Raw genomic sequence first — 21914 nt, forward strand, 5'->3', positions numbered from 1 at the left:
GTGTTAGTTTCTGGTGTACAGCAAAGTGATTCAGTTATACATACATATATTCTTCTTCATATTCCTTCCCACTAAAGCTTATTACAAGATACTGAATACAGTTACCTGTGCTATACAGTAGGAAATTGCTATTTACCTGTTTCATATATAGTAATGTGTATACGTTAATTCCAAATTCCTCATTTATCCCTTCCCTTTGAGTTTTCTTAATGATTTTTGCCCTTTTTATATTAAAGATCATGGATTCTTACCTCATTCAAAGGGTGATAATCTACTACCGTCACCTATTTTCATATTCCAGTTGTCCCAGACTTGCCCAGTAGGAATCCTTCAAGCTAGCCCTGCGTTCTTTTGACATATTCTTGCCATTCTTTGAACAATTCCTTACTTTCTGGCATAAGAGATTCCAGGTTCCATCTGGGCTTATCATCCAACCTAGAATCAGATGTTTCTCCAATGCATCCTGGAGTACCAACTGCATCCAGGCCCCTCTCAGCTGACAGACTAGGAAACAGATATGTCTGTGCGTGCACATGCTTACATTCATAAACACATGTGTGTATGTATGTGGACACCAACATACATCTTCAACTCTCCACTGAAAGGTTTAGAAGCAATGACATCCAGGACATACACACATTCCCACCATATCTATATGTCTCTATACCTATACATCATTGCTCTCTCCCTCTCTTGCTCTTTAAATATATATAAATATACACACAAATTTATACATTATAAACTCATAACATATACATATATGGATATACACATATATATATATATGAGGTCCCACTGACACCTCTAATCAGATTATATCCACCACAGGTTTCATTCTAGCCTTCATATATTACATATTTTTAACTCCCTTCTTCAATAATGAGAAATCTGGTTCATATCAAAAAATAAATTTATTTATATACAATTGTGGTATATTTGGTGTTTTGTTTAAGAAATACTTTGAAGCCTGAAGGTCATGAATAAATATAGAAAATAAAGCCTTCTAAAAGCTTTATTGTTCTGTCTTTCAGACTAGATCTGTAACCTACCAGATGAGGTGTATGGGGTGAGATAGAGGCCAAGTCTCTTTTTTTTCCTATATAAATAAGAAAATGTCCCAGTATTACTAAGACAATCAATCATTCTATACTATTGTACCATGTCATCTTTGACATAAACCAAGCATCAATTGGGAATTCCCTGGTGGTCCAGTGGTTAAGACTGAGCTTCCAATGCATGGGGGCACAGGTCTGATTCCCAACAGGGGAACTAAGATCCCACATGTTGCACAGCATGGTCCAAAAGAAAAAAAAAAAAGCATCAAGGAACATGTGAGTCTGTTCCTGGCGCTCTGTTTTGTTACTGTGGTATATTTTTAGGCCACCAACACCACACTACCTTAATGACTACAACTTTATAAATCTTGGGCTGGCAGAAGTCCTCTCATCTTAAGAAAGACTTTCCTATTCTCGGCCCTATCTATTTTCATCAAATTTAGAATCATTCCATCACATCTCACAAATCCTCTTAAATTTTTGGCTGGGAATACATCAAAGTTATAAATAAGCTTGGAAATAATTGATACCTTTACAGTACTGATTCTCCCAGTCCATACATATGGTATCTACGTCCTGTTGTTTAGGTTTCTCAATAAAGTCTTATTAAATTCTGCCCACAGAAGCCTTCTACATGTATTATTAGATTTATTGCTGATCCTTGATATTTTCTGATGATATGAAAAATAGTATCATAGTTTCAGGTCCAAGTAAGGATGACAGTATGTCTCTGCCACTGAATGCAGCTATTAAAACATGGATAAAATGCATGGAATAAATATTTTAAAACTGTAAAGTAAATGATAACAGGTGAAGTAGCAAAGAACAAAATTTGAAATTTACTGTACTAGCAGAGAGTTTAAAGTTAGGATGATGACACTGGAGCCTATTATACAGAGTGAAGTAAGCCAGAAAGAAAAACACCAATACAGTATACTAACACATATATATGGAATGTAGAAAGATGGTAACGATAACCCTGTATGCAAGACAGCAAAAGAGACAGAGATGTATAGAATAGTCTTTTGGACTCTGCGGGAGAGGGCGAGGGTGGGATGATTTGGGAGAATGGCATTGAAACATGTATAATATCATATGTGAAACGAATCGCCAGTCCAGGTTCGATGCAGGATGCTCGGGGCTGGTGCACTGGGATGACCCAGAAGGATGGTACAGGGAGGGGGGTTCAGGATGGGGAACACGTGTATACCCATGGCAGATTCATGTTGATGTATGGCAAAACCAATACAATATTGTAAAGTGATTAGCCTCCAATTAAAATAAATAAATTTATATTTTAAAAAATAATAAATAAAAAATAAAGTTAGGATGAAACCAGAACACACGAAAAAAAGAGCTCCAGGAGCAGCAACTTACTTTGGGCTCAAGAAGTAGGAAAAGAGACTCTCAATTTTCCAAAAGAGGGAGACAAAATTCCTCATTTATTCTGTTCTTTTCTCCATTTTCTGTCATCCCCAAGCAATCTCAGAGCTCCAACAGAAGGAGCTATAATCCCACAAGACTCGGGGAAACCCCTGGTACTTTCCTTTCTCTGCCCTACTGCTACTTGGCACTGAACACACACACAGTCACAGCAAGCACAGAGCAGGGTAAGTGAACTCTCAACTTTCCAGTCAGAGAACCACCAAGGGGAGCCCTAGCAAACCAGAAAGTATCAGAGAAATCACAAAAAGGGAAGAGCTCGGAAGAACAATCCAATGCTTATTTTTATAAATTTCTGAGCTCATCCTTGGGCAGCACATGCACAGATCATACCTAAAACAGCAGAATAAACACCTTGGGGATCTGAACTACGGGCAAGACCACTGCCCAGGTCTTACTGTATACTGGCCACTTGCTGCATATACACAGGTTATCTCCAAATAGCACTGCAAAATGGAACTCACACTGAAACTACAACCTATAGGAGGCCAGTCAGACCTTTTGGCATGAACCCAAATAAGCTGACTGCCTGCTGAATTAACATCCTCCACAGAATTTACACAAAACCTAAATACTGTGTCTCATAACACAATACTTTAAACAGCCCAGGTTCAATGCAAAATTACTGAGCATACAAACAGCTGTGAAAATCTCAAATGGGAAAAGACAATCAACAGACACAGACTTTGAAATTATCACACATAGATGTTAAAGTGCTACTATAAAAATGCTCATCAGTTCAGTCACTCAGTCATGTCCAACTCTTTGCAACCCCATGGACTGCAGCACGCCAGGCCTCCCTGTCCATCACCAACTCCCGGGAGTTCACTCAGACTCACATCCATCGAGTCAGTGATGCCATCCAGCCATCTCATCCTCTGTCGTCCCCTTCTCCTCCTGCCCCCAATCCCTCCCAGCATCAGAGTCTTTTCCAATGAGTCAATTCTTCGCATGAGGTGACCAAAGTACTGGAGTTTCAGCTTTAGCATCATTCCTTCCAAAGAACACCCAGGGCTGATCTCCTTTAGGATTGACTGGTTGGATCTCCTTGCAGTCCAAGGTACTCTCAAGATCAATTAGAAAAAGAAGAGCAAAACAAATTCAAACTCCTGGCATGCAGTAGTCAGGAAATAATAAAGATAAAAGGAAAAATCAATGGACAGGAAATTGTTGTTCTATGACAACAGGAAAACAATATGAACAAAATAAAAATCTAGTTCTTTGAAAGGATCATGAGAGACTATTACAAACAACTATACACCAATTAAATGGACAACCTGGAAGAAATGGACAGATTTTCAAAAGAGTTCAACCTTCCAAGAATGAACCAAGAAGAAATAGAAATGATAAACAAGCAAATTACAAGCACTGAAATCAAAACAGTGACCAAAAATCTTCCAAAAAACAAAAGCTCATGGCCGGATGGCCTCACAGGTGAATTCTATCAAACATTTAAAGAGCTAATGCCTATTTTTCTGAAACTCTTTCAAAAACTTGTAGAAGAAGAAATACTTTTAACTCATTGTACAAGGCCATCATCAATCTGATACCAAAATCAGACAAAGACATCACACACAAAAAAGAAAATTACAAGTCAATATCACTGATGAACATACATGTAAAAATCCTCAATAAAATTCTAACATAAAAAATTCAGCAAGTCGTTAAAAAGACCACACACTATGATCAGGCTTCCCTCATCGCTCAGTTTGTGAAGAATCCACCTGCGATGCAGGAAACCCCAGCTCAATTCCTGGGTTGGGAAGATCGGCTGGAGAAAGGATAGGCTACCCACTCCAGTATCCTTGGGCTTCCCTTGTGGCTCAGCTGGTAAAGAATCTGCCTGCAGTGTGGGAGACCTGGATTCGATCTCCGGGTTGGGAAGATCCCCTGGAGAAGGGAAAGGCTACCCACTCCAGTATTCTGGCCTGAAGAATTCCATGGACTGTATAGTCCATGGGGTTGCAGAGTCGGACACAACTGAGTGACTTTCTTCTAAACTATGATCAAGTTTGGTTTATCCTTGGAATGCAAGGATTCTTCAATATAAGCAAATCAATGTGATACACCATATTAACAAACTGAAAGATAAAAACCATATGATAATCAATAGATGCAGAAAAAGCTTTTGACAAAATTCAGCATCCATTATGATAAAAACTCTTGACAAAACGGGCAGAGAAGGAATTTACCTCAACATAATAAAGGACATGTATGATAAATCCACAGCAAACATTATTCTCAATGGTGAAAAACTGAAAGCATTCCTTCTGAGATCAGGAACAAGACAAGGGTACCCATTCCTGCCACTATTATTCAATAGTTTTGGAGGTTCTAGCTATGGCAATCAGAGAAGAAAAAGAAATAAAAGGAATTCAGATGGAAAAGAAGAAGTAAAACTCACACTGTTTGCAGATGACCTGATATCATACATAGAAAACCCTAAAGATACTACTAGAGCTAATCAGTGAATACAGTAAAGTCACAGAAATCAAAATCAGTACAGAGAAATCACTTGCATCCTACACATTAACAACAAAAAATCAGAAAGAGAAATTAAAGACTCAATCCCATTTACTACTGCACAAAAAGAATAAAATGCCTAGGAATAAATCTACATAAAGAGACAAAAGAGCTGCATACAGAAAACTGTAAGACATGGATTAAAGAAATCAAAGACAACATAAACAGATGGAGAGATATTCCATGTTCCTGGGTTGGAAGAATCAATATTGTGATAATGGCTATACTACCAAATGCAATCTACAGATTCAATGCAATCCCTATCAAATAACCAATGTCACTTTTCACAGAACTAGAAGCAAAAATTTCACAACTTGTATGGAAATACAAAATACAAAAGACCCCATATAGTCAAAGCAATCTTGAGAAAGAAGAATGGAGCTGGAGGAATCAACCTTCCTGACTTCAGACTATACTACAAAGCTACAGTCATCAAGACAGTATGGTACTAATATGAAAACAGAAATATAGACCAATGTTACAAGATATAAAGCCAAGCAATAAACCCACACACCTATGGGTACCTTATGTTTGACAAAGGAGGCAAGGATATACAATGGGAAGAAGACAGTCTCTTCAATAAGAAATGCTGGGAAAACTGGACAGCTATGTGTAAAAGAATGAAATTAAAACACTTCCTAACACAATACACAAAGATAAAGTCAAAATGGATTAAAGACCTAAATGTAAGACAAAAATTACATAAAAGTCTTAGAGGAAAATATAGGCAGGACACTCCATGACATAAATCACAGCAAGATCCTCTATGACCCACCTCCTAGTGTAATGAAATAAAATCAAAAATAAACAAGTGGAACCTAACTAAACTTAAAAGCTTTTGCACAGCAAAGGAAATTATAAACAAGGTGAACAGAGAACCCTCAGAATAGCAGAAAATAAAAGCAAATGAAACAACTGACAAAGGATTAATTGCCAAAATATACAAGCAGCTCTTACAACTTAATACCAGAAAAACAATCAAATCCAAAAGTAGGCAAAAGACCTAAACAGACATTTCTCCAAAGAAGACATACAGATGTCTAATAAACACATGAAAAGATGCTCAACCTCGCTCATTATTAGAGAACTGCAAATCAAAACTACAATAAGCTATCACCTCACACCCAGTCAGAATGGCCATTATCAAAAAAAGAAAGAGAAAAAAAAGCTACAAACAATAAATGCTGGAGAGGGTGTAAGAGGGGAAACCTCTTACACTGTTGGTGGGAATGTATATTGATACAGTCACTACAAATGTTATGGAGAACAGAACATTATGTAGATTTCTTAAAAAACTAGGAATAACACTACCATATGACCCAACAATCCCACTACCAGGCATATACCCAAAGAAAACCATAACTGAAAAAGACACACATTCCCCAATGTTCACTGCAGCACTATATACAATAGCCAGGACATGGAAGCAACCCAGATGTCCATCAACAGATGACTGACTGGAAAAAGAAGCTCTGGTATATACATACAATGGAATATTACTCAGCCATAAAAATGAATGCATTTGAGTCAGTGCTAATGAGATGGATGAACCTAGAGCCTATTATATAGAGTGAAGTAAGTCAGAAAAACAAATATCGTATTTTAATGCATATCTATGTAATCTAGAAAGACAGTACTGATGAACTTATTTGCAGGGCAGCAATGGAGATGCAGACATAGGGAACAGACTTGTGGACACAGAGCCAGGGGGACAAATGGCGAGGACAGCACGGAAACACATACACTACCGTATGGAAAACAGATGGTCAACGGGAACTCACTGTATGATTCAGGGAACTCAGATGAGGCTCTCTGACAACCCAGGGGGATGGGGTAGGAAGAGGGAGGGAGATTCGAGGAGGAGGGGACATATGTATACCTATGTTGATTCAGGCTGAGCGCCGAAGAATTGATGCGTTTGAACTGTGGTGTTGGAGAAGACTCTTGAGAGTCCCTTGGGCTGCAAGGAGATCCAACCAATCCATTCTGAAGGAGATCAGCCCTGGGATTTCTTTGGAAGGAATGATGCTGAAGCTGAAACTCCAACACTTTGGCCACCTCATGCAAAGAGTTGACTCATTGGAGAAGACTCTGATGCTGGGAGGGATTGGGGGCAGGAGGAGAAGGGGATGACAGAGCATGAGATGGCTGGATGGCATCACGGACTCGATGGACGTGAGTCTGAGTGAACTCCGGGAGATGGTGATGGACAGGGAGGCCTGGCGTGCTGCAATTCATGGGGTCGCAAAGAGTTGGACACGATTGAGCGACTGAACTGAACTGACGTTGATTCATGCTGATGTATGACAGAAATCAACACAATATTGTAAAGCAATTATCCTTCAATTTAAAATAAATTATTTTTTTAAATACAGTTCTTTGAAAAAGTTCAATTAAACTTATAAACCTCTAGAAGTATACACAGAAAAGGAGAAGACACAAGTTACAAATATCAAGAATAAAAGAAAGAATATCAGTACTAATATTGCAAACATTAAAAAGATAAGATACTGCAAACAACCCTACTGGAGAAGGAAATGGCAACCCACTCCGGCATTCTTGTCTGGAGAATCCCATGGACAGAGGAACCTTGCAGGCTACAGTCCATGGGGACACAAGAGTCAGACACGACTGAGTGACTTTCACTACTACTAAACAACTCTACACACATAAATCTAACAGTGAAATAGAAGAAAAAGACTAATTCTTCCAAAATGAGAAACTACAAAAATACACCCAAGATGAATTAATTACCTTAATAGTTCTTTAACTGTTAAAGTACTTACAGAATGATATCAATTCTGCCTGATCCCTGGTAGAAAATAGAAAAGGAAGAAACACTTACAAACTCATTTTACATAACCAGCATTACAATGATACCAAAACTAAACAAAAACAATATGAGGGGAAAAGACAATGGGTCAAGAATGAGCATAGATGCAAAAACACTCAACAGAATATTAGCAAATCAAATCCAGTCCTATATAAAAAAGATAATACACACCATAACCAAGTGGGATTTATATCAGCAATACAAGGCTAATTCAATTTGCAAAATATCACAATGTAACTTATCACACTAACAGCTTAAAGAAAACATCACATGACCATATCACTGAAAAAAATTGACTATATTCAAGATGTCTTCATGATAAAAAACTTTCAGCAAAAAAGGAACATTTTTTTCAATCCTATAATGCACATACAAAAACTAAAATCTAGGACTAGCCAGTGCAGTAAGTACAATAGAGCAAATTAGATATTACTTAAGACAGGACTAGCAAATGGATTTAGCAAAAACTGATTTCTGAAAACAATCAAAATACAGTAAAGATAGTTTTAGACATAGAACTAAAAGTCTAATATATGTTTAATATATTAGTCTCATGAGGGCAATGGGGCAGAGACAATATTCAATGAGCTATTAGCCAAAAAATTTCCAGATTTGATGAAACACATCAACTCATAGGTTCAAAAATCTCAGAAGTCCCAAAGAAGATTTTAAAAAAAAGAAAGAAAGAAAGAAAGAAAAAGGCACACTTAGACCCAACACAGTTAAACTCCAGAAAGACAAGAAAAATCTTAGAAGCAGTTAGAGGGAAAAAAAGCAAAAATACAACTTCCAAAGGAGCAACAGGCTGGCAGCTAACTTCTCAACACAAACACTGGATGCCAGGAGACAAAGGAGTGACATCTTCAAAATGCGAAAAAGAAAATATTGCCATCCTCAACCTAGCAAAAATGTCTTTCAAGAATGAAACACAAAACCTAAAATCAATAGAAGGGAGGAAATAATAAAAATCAGAGAGGAAATAAATGAAAGAGATTTTTAAAAAGTCAATAATACCAAGATCTGATTTTCTGAAAAGATAAACAAAAATAGACCTCTGGCCAGGCTTACCAAGAAGAAGAGAGAGGAGCCAAATAAACAAAATAAAAAATGAAAGAGGAGAAACACCAACCAAAATCACAGAAATACAAAATACCATAAGAAAATATTATTAACAGCTAAATGCCAAAAAAAAAAATGTACAACCAAGAAGAAATGGACAAGTTTCTAGAAACATATAGCCCGCCAAAACCGAATCAAGAAGAAACATAATTTGAATCCTCCCAGACTTATAAAGCTACAGTAATCAAACACTGTGGTATTGGCACAGAAATAGCCATATACATCAATGAAACAAAATAGAGAGCCCAGAAATAAACTGACATACCTACCATCAATTAATCATCACCAAAGGAGGCAAGAATACACAATGGAGAAGAGTCTCTTCAGCAAATATAAAAATATTTTTGTAGATTATACATTAAAAATTATTGTAAGATAAATAGCTATAATTCCCTGTGCTTTACAATATATCCCTGCTGCTTACCTATTCTATTGGGTTGCCCAAAAAGTTCATTCAGGTTATGGGACAACCCAAACAAACTTTTTGGGTAGCCCAATCCCCTTTTCCTAATTTGCCCCTCCCCCCTTACCTCTCCCCTTTGGTAACCACTAGTTTATTTTCTATATCTGAGTCCACTTCTGTTTTCATTTTTGAATATCATTTGTTTATATTATTTTTTAGATTCCACAGGTAAGTAACATCATGAAGTGTTTGTCTTTACCTGACTCACTTCACTAAACATGGAGCTTCCCAGGTGACTCAGTGGTAAAGAATCCACCTGCCAAGCAGGAGACATAGGTTCCATCTCTGGGTCAGGAAAAATCCCCTGGAGAAGGAAATGGCAACCCATTCCAGTATTCTTGCCTGGGAAATCCTGTAAACAGAGGAGACTGGCAGGCTTATAGCCCAGGGCATCACAAAAGAGTGGAACACAACTAGCAACTAAACATCAACAACCCTACGCATAATACTCATAGGTTCATCCACACTGCTGCAAATGGTGGAATTTCATTCTTTTTTATGGCTGAATACTATTTTATTGTGTATGTATATGTGCGTATATAAATACAAACACACATAACTCACGTCTTCTTTATCAATTTGTCTATTGATAGACATTTAGGTTGCTTCCATATCCCAGCTATAATATAAATAAACATCAGGGTGAAGCTGTCTTTTCAATGTAGTATTTTCATTTTTTCTGGATATATACTCAGGCATGGAACTATATGATAGTTTTAGTTTTCTGAAGAACTTCCAGACTGTTTTCCATAGTACCCACACCATCATTACATTTCCACCAAGAATGTACAAGGGTTTCTTTTTTTCTACATCCTCTCCAACACTCATTATTTGTAGACTTTTTGATGACAGCCATTCTGATAGGTGTGAGATGATACTTCACTGCTGTTCTAATTTGCAGTTCTCTGATAAAAAAAAAAATGCTCAGCATCGATTATTATGTGCCTGTTAGCCTTCTTTGGAAGGTATGTCTTCTTTGGGAAAAACAAAAAACGTCTACTCAGGTCTTCTGCTCATTTTTTTATTGTGTTGTTTTTTATTTTTTTTAACCTATATATTTTGGACATTAATCCTTTGTCAGTCACATCATTTGCAAATATTTTCCATTACACAGGATGTCTTTTCCCTTTGTTAATGATTTCCTTTGCTATGCAACAGCTTTTAAGTTTAATTAGATCCCATCTGCTTACTGGTTCCAGTCTTAATCCTACCACCGGTTTTGCTGTGTGGCTTTGACTAAATTCTTTAATTCTGAGATTGAAAATTCCTATACTAGATCTAAATTGTAAAGCGTTTCATTTCATATACCACTTTAACATACAAGATGAATATTAATCCTTTCATTTCAAAAGAATTGTTTCTATGTCAACCACATACAACGGGCACTTATTAAATATTGCCAGAAAGAAGAGCTACTGTTCAACTACTTTAGCAATTTTACTAGTTTACAGCTTATAACAATACACACCAACAGTATACAACAGTACACTTTTTAATAGCTGGTTTGCCTTAGAGGGTATGTACAATGCTTAAGCACTCAAATATTTTTTTAATCAAAGATAACCAGGAAGTTAGGCTAAACAAAATTCTACTTGGAAAAGGAAACTCTCCTTTCCACTTACTATATTTCATCATTGTTTGCACTGTTGAGTTTTTAACACTAGATACCATATTAATAATATTAAAATAAAAAATCGAGTTCTTAATGATTTTTGTTTGCTTTTGGTTTTAATGGCCAACCTGGGCTTTTGATTACATAAAATATTTTCAGCATAAAATGATAGCCATGTTTAAATGTTCCATGAAAGTATTTATTAGCACATTCTTTTTTCTTTTTTTGGCAGTGCCCCAAGGCTTTCCCCAACCAGGTGAAAGTATGGAGTTCTAACCACTGGACCGCCAGGGAATTCCCAACATTCTTAAAATTACTTTCTAAAGAAAATCTTGTTTCTAATCAGGAATACTGCTTTAGCTGAGTTCAGTTTACCACCACGTGGGGCAACTACCTCAATCAAGTCTTTGTTGGACTCCTCGATTTTCAATTTCAGGCCCCACCCCACCTCAGCTATTTTTAAAAACCTGTAACTTAAAATACAGAATCCCTACAGTCCAGGTATTAGGTTAATTTCTAATATTTTAAGTATTAAAGTCTTTTAAAAACACAATTGTGAAAAATTTAGAACTGCTTAATGGGCACAAAATCTGTCAATTCCTCTTAATACTTTAAGATGCATCCTTAGGTTAAACCAAGAGCTTCCCAGGTGGCTCAGGGGTAAAAAATCTGTCTGCCAATGCAGGAGATACAAGAGATGCGTCTTTGATCCCTGGGTTGGGAAGATCCCCTAGAGTAGGGAATGGCAACCCACTCCACTATTCTTGCCTAGGAAATCCCACAAACAGAGGACCATGGCAGGCTGCAGTACATAGTGTCACAGAGTCAGACACAACTGAGCATACACACAGATTAAACCAGACCAATAAAGCTTTATACCTGGACTGTATTCTCTGAGCTTTCCCTGCGCCCACCCTATAACTCATTTATACAAATACGGCCTAACTGCCATTGACCTATATCAAAAGTATTATAAAATAATCTTATAAAAGTGGCAGTGTTTACCTAGGAATGTTTCATATTATACTAAAGTGTCCTTTTTCATCTATTAATTCATTGGGTACTTTTTTACACCCCAAGTTTTTGTTCTAGGTGCTTAAAGAAATAGTAATAGAGGGCACTGACGGCACTTGGGTCTTTTCTCTGAAAAAAAAAAAAAAAGTCATTTGAAAATTTTGAACAAGAAACCAACAAGATCTGATTTATACAGGAGAAGGCAATGGCACCCCACTCCAGTACTCTTGCCTGGAAAATCCCATGGGTGGAGGAGCCTGGTAAGCTACAGTCCATTGGGGTCGTTAAGAGTCGGATATGACTGAGCGACTTGACTTTCACTTTTCACTTTCATGCATTGGAGAAGGAAATGGCAACCCACTCCAGTGTTCTTGCCTGGAGAATCCCAGGGACGGGGGAGCCTGGTGGGCTGCGGTCTATGGGATCGCATAGAGTCGGACACAACTTAAGCGACTTAGCAGCAGCAGCAGCAGGATCATTCCAACTATTATGCTGAAAATAAACTGAAGAAGGATAAGACTAAAGGCAGACCAGGCAGAGAGACCCATTAAGAACCTATTGCCATAACTGTGGAAAAAGATGATGGTGTCCTGGACCAGGGTGGGAGCAGCACAGGTGATAAGTGGGCAGATTCTGGATGCATTTTGAAGAATAGCCAACAGAAATTGCCAACATTAGGTCTGGGGTGGAAATGAAAGAAAAGATTCCAAGGGAACTGGGGGAGGGAAAAACATAAGGTAGTCATTTACTGATTTAGAGAAGGCTGAAGGAGGAGAATATTATCAGATAGCTATTACACTCAAGAGGGAGATATCAAGAAACAGCTAGTTACAGCAATCTGGAATCAGGCTGAGAAGTACTTCAGGGAAGTAAAAGAAAACTAGGAGAGGAAAATGAAGAAACTATTTCAAAGAAGAATAAAAAGCAATTTTACAGGACAGCAAAAAGAAAAACTGCTAAAGCAATACCCTTGAGTAGATAAGAGGAGATGGGACCTAGGATATTAACCAGGGTTTCTCATAATGGCAGCAGCATTGACAATTCAGGCTAATTCTTCATGGGTGGGGGGCTGTCATGGATATCATGGGATATTGATCAGGATCTCTGGCATCTTCCCACTAGATGCTAGTCCTTCCCCCACAACCTTATCAACAACCCATCTCCAGATACTGCCAAATGCCTTACGTGGGGTACAATCACTTCCAATTTAAGATCATCGGTACCAATAGAGGAACTGGCCTTTGCTGGAAACACTGACAATTTATCCATATAAAAGATGCTATGGTTAGAGTACATGATAATAATTTGAGTATCTCCTTCTGATTAGATCCGCTTAAGTAGAGACATAGTCAAGGCCATGGAAAACATGAGGAGGCTGCTGGCTTATCACAAAACCAAAGTCATTACTCCTGGAAAAATATCAGCCTTAAATTGAACTGTAGCTACCATATAAGCTATCTGTGTCTCTGAATTCAGACTGAGCCAAAACTTTTATTTTTTGGTGCGGGGGGAGTCTCTCTATGCCCCACTGCATAATGCCCAAATAGTCTTTGGCTTCCTAGGTTTCTTCTAAAACCACAAAAGAAAACATGACTTAGTATGAATTAAATTATTATTCCTGAAAGGGTCCAATTTTAAAAGGAATACCCCTAAAGGAACATGATAATCTAAGAGGATGTCATTATGCTTTTCAAATCACCACATCAAATTATCATGTACTATGTTTAAAGGAGCCTGGTTCTATCCAGTGACCCCTTTACACTGAGTGACTTCTCCATCAAAAAGACGTAAGCTAACCATATCTTTTTTGTGTTTAGGATGGAAGGAAAGGGGAGCATTAAAGGAGCCCTCAGCAATCATAACATGAGAAAGATTGAGAATAAAAGCACAGTCAATTGGTTTCCTGTGTTATACACCAAGTGCCAGGGTTTCGTGAGCTACAGCCACACCACCTGTGTAGCCTGCACCTGCTTCCTCAATAACAGGTCCTAATATATCATGAATTAGCATTACAGAGCAAAAATACAATGAAAAAGGATTCTACAAACTCAAAAAGACTGAAAACCCTGAAACTTCTCATAATATTAACATATTTGGTTTCCAAATTTGTTTTAAAAATAAGCCACAAGTTAGAAGACCCTTACTGAATCTGAATTACCTATATTCTCTATTAGTATCCCCTTTTAAACACTGCTTTGTATTCTATCACAGAAGGAAATTAAATTGGTCAGGCATGACTTGTTTTTCCACTGCGCCTTTGAGGTTGTAACCCAACATCCTATACTCTTTTTGATGATTAAATATTGAAACTGATTTGTTCTAAGTTTCTCAAGATCCAAGTTTAAAAAGATATTTAAAAAATTTTATTGAAGTATTTACATATTTACAATGCTATGTTACTTTCAAATGTACAGCAACATGATGCAGGTATACACATGTATGCATTCCTTTTCAGATTCTTTTCCCTTGTAGGTTTTTCTAAGATGTTGAGTATAGTCCCCTGTGTTATACAGTAGGCCCTTGTAGTTCAGCTATTTTATATATGGTAATATGCATTTGTTAACCAAAACTCCTCATTTTCCTCCCTCCCCTCTACTATCCCCTTTGATAACCAAATTTGTTTTTTATATGAATCTATTCCTGTTTTGTAAATAAGTTCATTTATATCATCTTTTAAGATAATTTCTAAAGTCATCTTTTAAATACCCAAAAAGCTAAGAACAGAAAGTAGAGGAGTAAATCTATCTAGCAGGATAGAGACCCTAAACACCATCACCCTGGCCCCATCTCCCACTCCATACTGCACTCTGACAGTACCAAGGACCAGACACTGAGAATACAATCATAAACAAGAGCCTCCTTCTCAACTGTGAGCCCAAAGAAGACCCACTACCTCACAAAGGCTCTGTATGGCTTAATCTCCGAGCCAGAATGGAGGTCCAGGTTCCCTGACTGTGAAGTGTGACCAACAGTCTCATATATACATACAAGTGGACGGGCAGTGTACACAGACTCCAGACCCACAACCTCACCACAGTTACTTTATGTTTCTGGTTCCATTTTCTCTTTGCCCCTTGGCAAACTCTAGAGAGGTCCATATAATGCCATCCAAGGTCTGAATACTTAAAGTGAACCTAATTTAAGAGCTTCATTCTACAGATGATAAACCTAAAAAAGTTTCAGTGATTTAACCAAGGGTCCAATGACTAGTTGGCCTGAGTAGTCTGACCTCCCATTTCTAGGGAGGCACTAGTTGGGGCTGTACCAGAGTTTCAGGGTAGCTGCCAAGAGTCTTCTCTACAACGCAGGCTAATTAACAATCTACACAGGGACATAAGTAAAATTTTACAGAACCTCCTATTCACCTAAAGGCTACAAACTCTAAAATGTATCAATTTAAACACACAAGAAACTACTCTCCCAGAATAAATGGGCCAATTTCTCTTGGAAAACAAGTCCACTCTAAATTCTTGACTTATCTTTCCCTTTATTCTCAGCATAGGCAAGTCCTTAATACCTGTTGATAACCAGTCAGTATAGCAGAAGTTTTTCTGTCCAACTCCCCAGTTTCCCCTGCCAAAAGTGATCTCTTTTTCCTCTGAATTCCCACAAGAATTTAAATACCTCACAATACCACACAGCTGGTCTGCTCTGGTGAAGTGTATGTCTTAATTCCCCTAGTAGATTACCAGGTTCTTACACTTTTTAATAAACTCCCTGAAATCAGGACTATGTTCTGTTCTGTTTTCTTAAATCTCCACAGAGCCACACACATCCAAGTGCTCAACAAATATCTGTTAAATGTATAAACAAGCTGATTATTTTCAAAGTTTGGTGGTGGTGTAATTCTAGGACTAGAATACTATTATGCTACAGTAGAATTAAAATATATCTAAATGTCAAAAAAATCATATAATAGTATCTTCTAACTTTTAAATAAAGGGTTTTTTCATTCATGACTAGAAAAAAAACAATGATAAAAGTCAAGAATGTCAGAAAATACATTTTCCTAAAAAGCTATAGGTAAAGGACTTCCCTGGTGGTCCAGTGGTTAAGAATCTGCCTGCCAATGCATAGGACATGGGTTCAATCCCTGACCCAGGAAGACCGCACATGCTGTGGGGCAACTAAGCCAAGTGCCACATCTACTGAGCTCATGCACCTAGAACCCGAGCCTAAATTACTGAAGCCCTCACACTCTAGAAAAGAAGCCCATGCTCACCACAACTAGAGAATGCATGCAGGCAGCAACAAAGACCCAGAGCAGCAAAGAAATTTAAAAAGCCCCAGGTAATGTTTGCAAATCCTATTTCTCAAAATTCTAACTGAATTCGCTATCTAATAAAGAAGTCTTGTTTTGTTTAAGTCCTGTGTTTGTATTTCAACCACTTTTGTGAAAGAATAGCCACCCAATAATGCATCCTTTGGGCTTCCCAGGTGGTTCAGTGGTAAAGAATCCGCCTGCCAAAGCAGGAGACACGGGTTCAATCCCTGGGTTGGGAAAGATCTCCTTGAGGAAATGGCAACCCACTTCAGAATTCTTGCCTGGGAAATCCCAGGGGCAAAGGAGCCTGGCGGGCTACAGTCCATGGTGTTGCAAGAGAGTCAGACACAACTGAGCAACTAAACAAGCACATCCTTTACACTGTGCCACTCCTTGACTTCGCTGCTCTGGGTCTTTGTTGCTGCCCGCATGCTCTCTCTAGTTGCTGTGAGCATGGACTCAGCAGCTTGGCCCGTGGGTTCTAGGTGCATGGGCTCAGTAGTTGTGGCACACGGACTTAGTTACACGCAGCATGTGGGATCTTTCTGGGCCAGGGATTGAACCCATGTCCCGTGCACTGCATTTGTTGTTCTTGCCATCCAGAAACACCTAATACCACTCTCTGTCTTTCTAAGTATCAATCTTCCAGGAAATAGTTTATCTTCCCAACTACATGTGATCGCTTTCATCTGCCTTATATTGTAATTATGTACATCATTTTAATCTCTGCCAGTGTAAGTTCCCTGAGGCTAGAAATGGCTAATTTTTGTTAATATTTATCAGTGTGTTGAATTCATATCAGAATGGAGTAAATAACATCGACACCCTCTATATGTCTGAAAATATAGACTATACTCCTTAAGTGAAAAAATATTAATATTAATCATCATCATACACCATCATTGTTTTAATTAATATTCTAATGCTTCAGTTCAGTCATTCAGTTGTGTTCGACTCATTGCGACCCCATGGACTGCAGCACACCAGGCCTCTCTGTCCATCACCAATTCCCAGAGTTTACTCAAACTCATGTCCATTGAGTCGGTAATGCCATCCAACCATCTCATCCTCTGTCGTCCCCTTCTCCTCCCACCTTCAACCTTTCCCAGCATCAGGGTCTTTTCAAATGAGTCAGCTCTTCACATCAGGTGGCCAAAGTTTTGAAGTTTCAGCTTCAACATCAGTCCTTCCAATGAATATTCAGGACTGATTTCCTTTAAGATTGACTGGTTGGATCTCTGTGCAGCCCAAGAGTCTTCTCTAACACCACACTTCAAAAGCATCAATTCTTCTGTGCTCAGCTTTCTTTATAGTCCAACTCTCACATCCATACATGACTACTAGAAAAACCATAGCCTTGACTAGACTTACAGAAAAGTAAAATTAAAAAACTAAAGACTATTTTCAGAGAGTAATAACATAAATAAGGAGAAATTTACACTATCTGCTGCATTAAGCCTTAAACATCCACCTACCTACCTAACTATAAGAAGGTGGTTGGAAATGTCTTGATGGCATAATAAAAGTACAACAAAGCTCATACATGGTAGATCAACCCTGAACTACCTGGGACTTGACTTATTGCAAGATAACAATATTTCCAGAACTCAGAACTTATATTGAAGAGAAAAGAACGATTTAAAGGTGGCATTTATGTAACTGTATTTATAAAATTACAATGGAGTATTTTTTTAAAAACTGTCAAAACACAAGTGAAAAGCATCACAGCCCAGATGCCAGCACTAAAAGTACACCCATCACTGGGACGGTCCACTACCAACTGCACCACATGTCAGCAGAGCAGAGACCATGCCCTGACAACACAGCCACACACAGTGCAATTCATACAGATGGCTGCTTTTCAATTACAATGTCATGAACACATCAAAATTCTTTTACAACTCTTTTTCAAAAACTTTGTGTGTAGACTCTGATATAATTGATCTGCCCAAGTTTGCAAAGGTCCTCAGATTACTACTGGCTAGCTCCAATACGGTCTTTCCTTCTACACTGGCCACGTCTAGGCCTTTCACACAAACACACCCTTCAGAGCAAGCACTCTGACAGGAAAGAGGCATATACAGAAAAAAAGCCCACCAAATGAGAAGTCACAAGACTTCCATTACAGCCCTGGCTGGTCCCCTTTTTAGTCACCTGACTCAGAACTAGAGCTGTTTCATCTGATTCCTGTACAAGTCAAATGGCATACTAACATAAAGGAGGGGTTTTTTTAATTTCATTTTTTAATTTTTTTAATTTCATTTTTCCCTGTACTAGCACTGGCATTGAAATAACTGGTAGCTGATTCCTAAGTACTTGAAAACAGTTTGTTCTCATTTTTTTCAAGCAACTCTGTTCTTCACAGAGCCCAAAAGGTCATTTCTAGTTCAAGGCAAAATTATAGCTGGATCAGTGCATTCAAAACCAAGATATTAAAATGAGATGGTATACAACAAGAGTATAAATTCCAAACGACCAGTGTCACAGGCAGCCATCCTAAACCAGGTAAATTGTGAGTCATTATTTGGGAAAACAAAAAGGATTCTCTTGTTGCAACATAAAAATGTAGGCTGGAGTAAGATTAGTATGTCTGTAGCAGAGGGGCCAAGATAAAGAGTATACACTCAAATATAAAGTCAAAGACAGCAGAAGAATATCTGACAAGTTTAAATTTCACAATACAGCTATCAGGAACAACTAAGTATTATTGAGCCAAGAATAATAGGGTAAAATGGTATCTGAAGATTATTATACACCAGTTGTGTGGAGGATGAACTGAAGTGATCAGTGATGTCAGGAAATCCAGTTCTGAAATCCTTAGTATTAAGTAATACAAATAAGGTTCTACAATAAGCTAAGGACATGAAAGGGGGTAAATCTGCTAGCCACTGCAGAGAGTCAGCTAGACTTGGTAACAGACTAATGAGGGAGGAGTAAAAAGATTTGAAAATGATTTCCAAGGACCTGGTCATGGGCAGCCTATAGCATAAACACACCTGCGCAGCATTAACTGGCTTTTCCTGACTGCACCTGAACCTGTTTAGCCCTATATACCAGCTTCACAATAAGACACCGCTCTATTCTAGATAGAAACTAAAAACTACCACCACCATAATAGTATAGAGATACCCCATAAGCCAAGATTCCAAATTGGTTTCTTGATGGAGAAAGCCTCCTCTTCTAACCCTGGTGAACTTCCCCTTCAGCTACAAAACTAGGGGAGAAGGAAATATCTTCTACATCCCCCAAACTGTCTACACACTTAAAGCCCAAGTTCAACACCATATGGATCTTTTAGGTTACCAGTACACAAAACACAGATGACAACATTGACAAGGATAGGTATAACAATACAGTCAGGCAAATTATATTTTCTAATGGTTCATTCTAAACTGATACAAAGCCAAGTTGATTACATTTACAACCAGAGTGCCCAAAAAGCAATATTATAGGGTTATCTCTAATGCATCACAATGATAGATAATTTCTGCTCCAGAATGCACTGTGCTACATAATGATTCTGCAGTTTTGCAGGAGCTTTTCTTATTTCTGCAGCTTTAAAAACATGCTTCTGGAAAGCAGACAAAGTGTTTCCCTTTTCTTAAAAGCACATCATTATACTATTTCCAATTTTACCAAGCAGAATGGTTATTAATGTGTATTTAGTCGAGGTCTCATCGTCTACATTTTGTTCTGAAGAGGACAAAAAACTCATATTAATCCATGGGAGTCTCCCTACGAGTAAAAGAAGCTTCAGGGCTTGGTTTGAATTGGCTATACTAACAACATCCCATTCTCAAAGGGACTAATTTAGCCTATGCTCCTTGAGAAACATGTCTGTTTCACTCAGATTTTTAAGAGGTTCTATCTAACATATTACTGTTTACATACACTTTAACCTCACAAACAAAAACACTGTCATAAAATTTGCACATTGCCTTATCTTATAAACAAACCAGCCTACCTCGCAAACGGATTAAAATATTATCTAGGGAGGTTACCAAACCGTGATCTCGTGATAAATAACAGCTCCCCAGGCCTCTGTCACTCTAATTATTCCATTCTAAATTTCTCGGGGGCAGAGAATGAATTTTTCATTTTCGTGTGGGAATTAAGATTCTGCATATCAGGAGGCAGAGGGTCGGGCTTAAAGCCACCGGCTCCAGCGGCTCCTCGCTGCCCTAACCCCGCGGGCAGGGGGAGCCAGGTGCAGCATCGCCTCCACGCGCAGAGACAGACCGAGTCTCTGCGCCTCCAAGAGCAGGTGCGAAACGGACGCTCTGGGCTTTCAGTGGTTTCATCTTCCTCCACCCAGACGCGGGGACCATCCTAGGCGAGGAACCTTCTAGTCCAGTCACCCCAGGGGCCCGCTTGCTGAGGACGGACAGTACGGTGGATTCCTAAACCTTCCCCCAGACGGGTAATTTCCTTCAGCAGTCGCAGGACTCACAGTCCCACGGCCCGCCCCCCTAAGCTGCGGTGCAAAGAGGACGCGGGCGGGGCCCCCCAACACTTCGCAGCCTACCGAGGAGGCGTGGGCTCGGGACAAGGTGTTTTCGGCCCCCGCGTCGAGCCCGCGGCCTCTTCACCTCAGACTCCCGGACCTCAGGCTCACCGTGAAAGGGACATCCTCGACGCTGCCCACGGAGTAGCAGTTGTCTCCAGGGTTGACAGCTCCGGTGAGGACCTGATGCAGATGCATCTCCGGAGACCCGGCTGGTGAGGCGGACGCGCGAGGAGCGCAAAGAGCCCTGCTCCCGGCCCTCCTCCGGGCGCGAGAAAGCTTCCCGCTCCGCCTCTCTCGGGACCCACCCCGCTGCGGCTCTGGCTTAAGGCCTCGTCCCCCTTTCGTCTCCCCCCGACGTCGTCCCGGCCATAGGAGCTCCTCGGCCGCCGCCGCCGCCGCCCGGATCGCCGCTCGGCTGCGGAAATGCCCGGATGCTCCCACCGCCGGCTGCACCGGCGCACAAATGCGGGAGGAGAGCAAGTGTGCGGGAGGGGGAGGGGTACGGGGTGAGGAAGAACGCGAGCCGGGCGCGTGCTGGAAGAGACGCTCCTCCCGAGGGAGGTGGGCGGCGCGCGCGTCCACCCTCTGGGCAGCGCGGGACGCGGGGAAGGGTAAACCCCTCCTCCCGCTGCTAAGCCCTCAGCAGGGTCCTTCTCCTCACGCCCCGCTTGTGCGCGTGCGCGCGCAGAGGTTTCCAGGGCAATAGCGCGCGCCTCGCGGACCCCTGTCCCGGGATTGCGCGCGCAGACTTGCGGGAGTTCCCTTGGAGCCTCCGGGTTGCGGCCGCTGGGGGCGGTCGCCGGGGTGGCCGCGGGGCGGGGTGGAAGCCGCTCCTGGCCAAGGCCCAATCCCTCTCGCAGACGCACCGCTGTTTTGTGTTTCGTTCTCTGAGTCTTTAATCCAACACCAAGCACACTGCATGACGGTCAGGGCAGTTGACCTCAGGAGGACACCCGTTACCAGGAAATTCCACCTCTGTAAATCTAAATCCCTTCGTGCTTTTTAAAAGTACAGTGCATTAGATATTTTATTTGATGTAAACAGTAAAAATATCTTGCAACTGTGTAGAGAAGCCGTCTAA

At 39.8% G+C, this 21914-nt stretch overlaps 1 protein-coding gene across 2 annotated transcripts in view; it reads right to left on the bottom strand.

Moving 5' to 3' along the window:
* Nucleotides 1-21251, bottom strand: part of DMXL2 (Dmx like 2) — a 181059-nt gene extending 159808 nt beyond the window's left edge. The window contains exon 1 of one of the 2 annotated variants that reach the window (XM_018054197.1): nucleotides 20942-21139. In XM_018054197.1, the coding sequence (XP_017909686.1) occupies nucleotides 20942-21028 (87 nt within the window). In that variant the 5' untranslated portion in view covers nucleotides 21029-21139. Of the gene's footprint in view, nucleotides 1-20941 lie in introns of both variants that reach the window. The other variant, XM_005685773.3, reaches the window with a different exon arrangement.

Source organism: Capra hircus, chromosome 10 (assembly GCF_001704415.2).
Source record: "Capra hircus breed San Clemente chromosome 10, ASM170441v1, whole genome shotgun sequence".
Lineage (NCBI taxonomy): Eukaryota > Metazoa > Chordata > Mammalia > Artiodactyla > Bovidae > Capra > Capra hircus.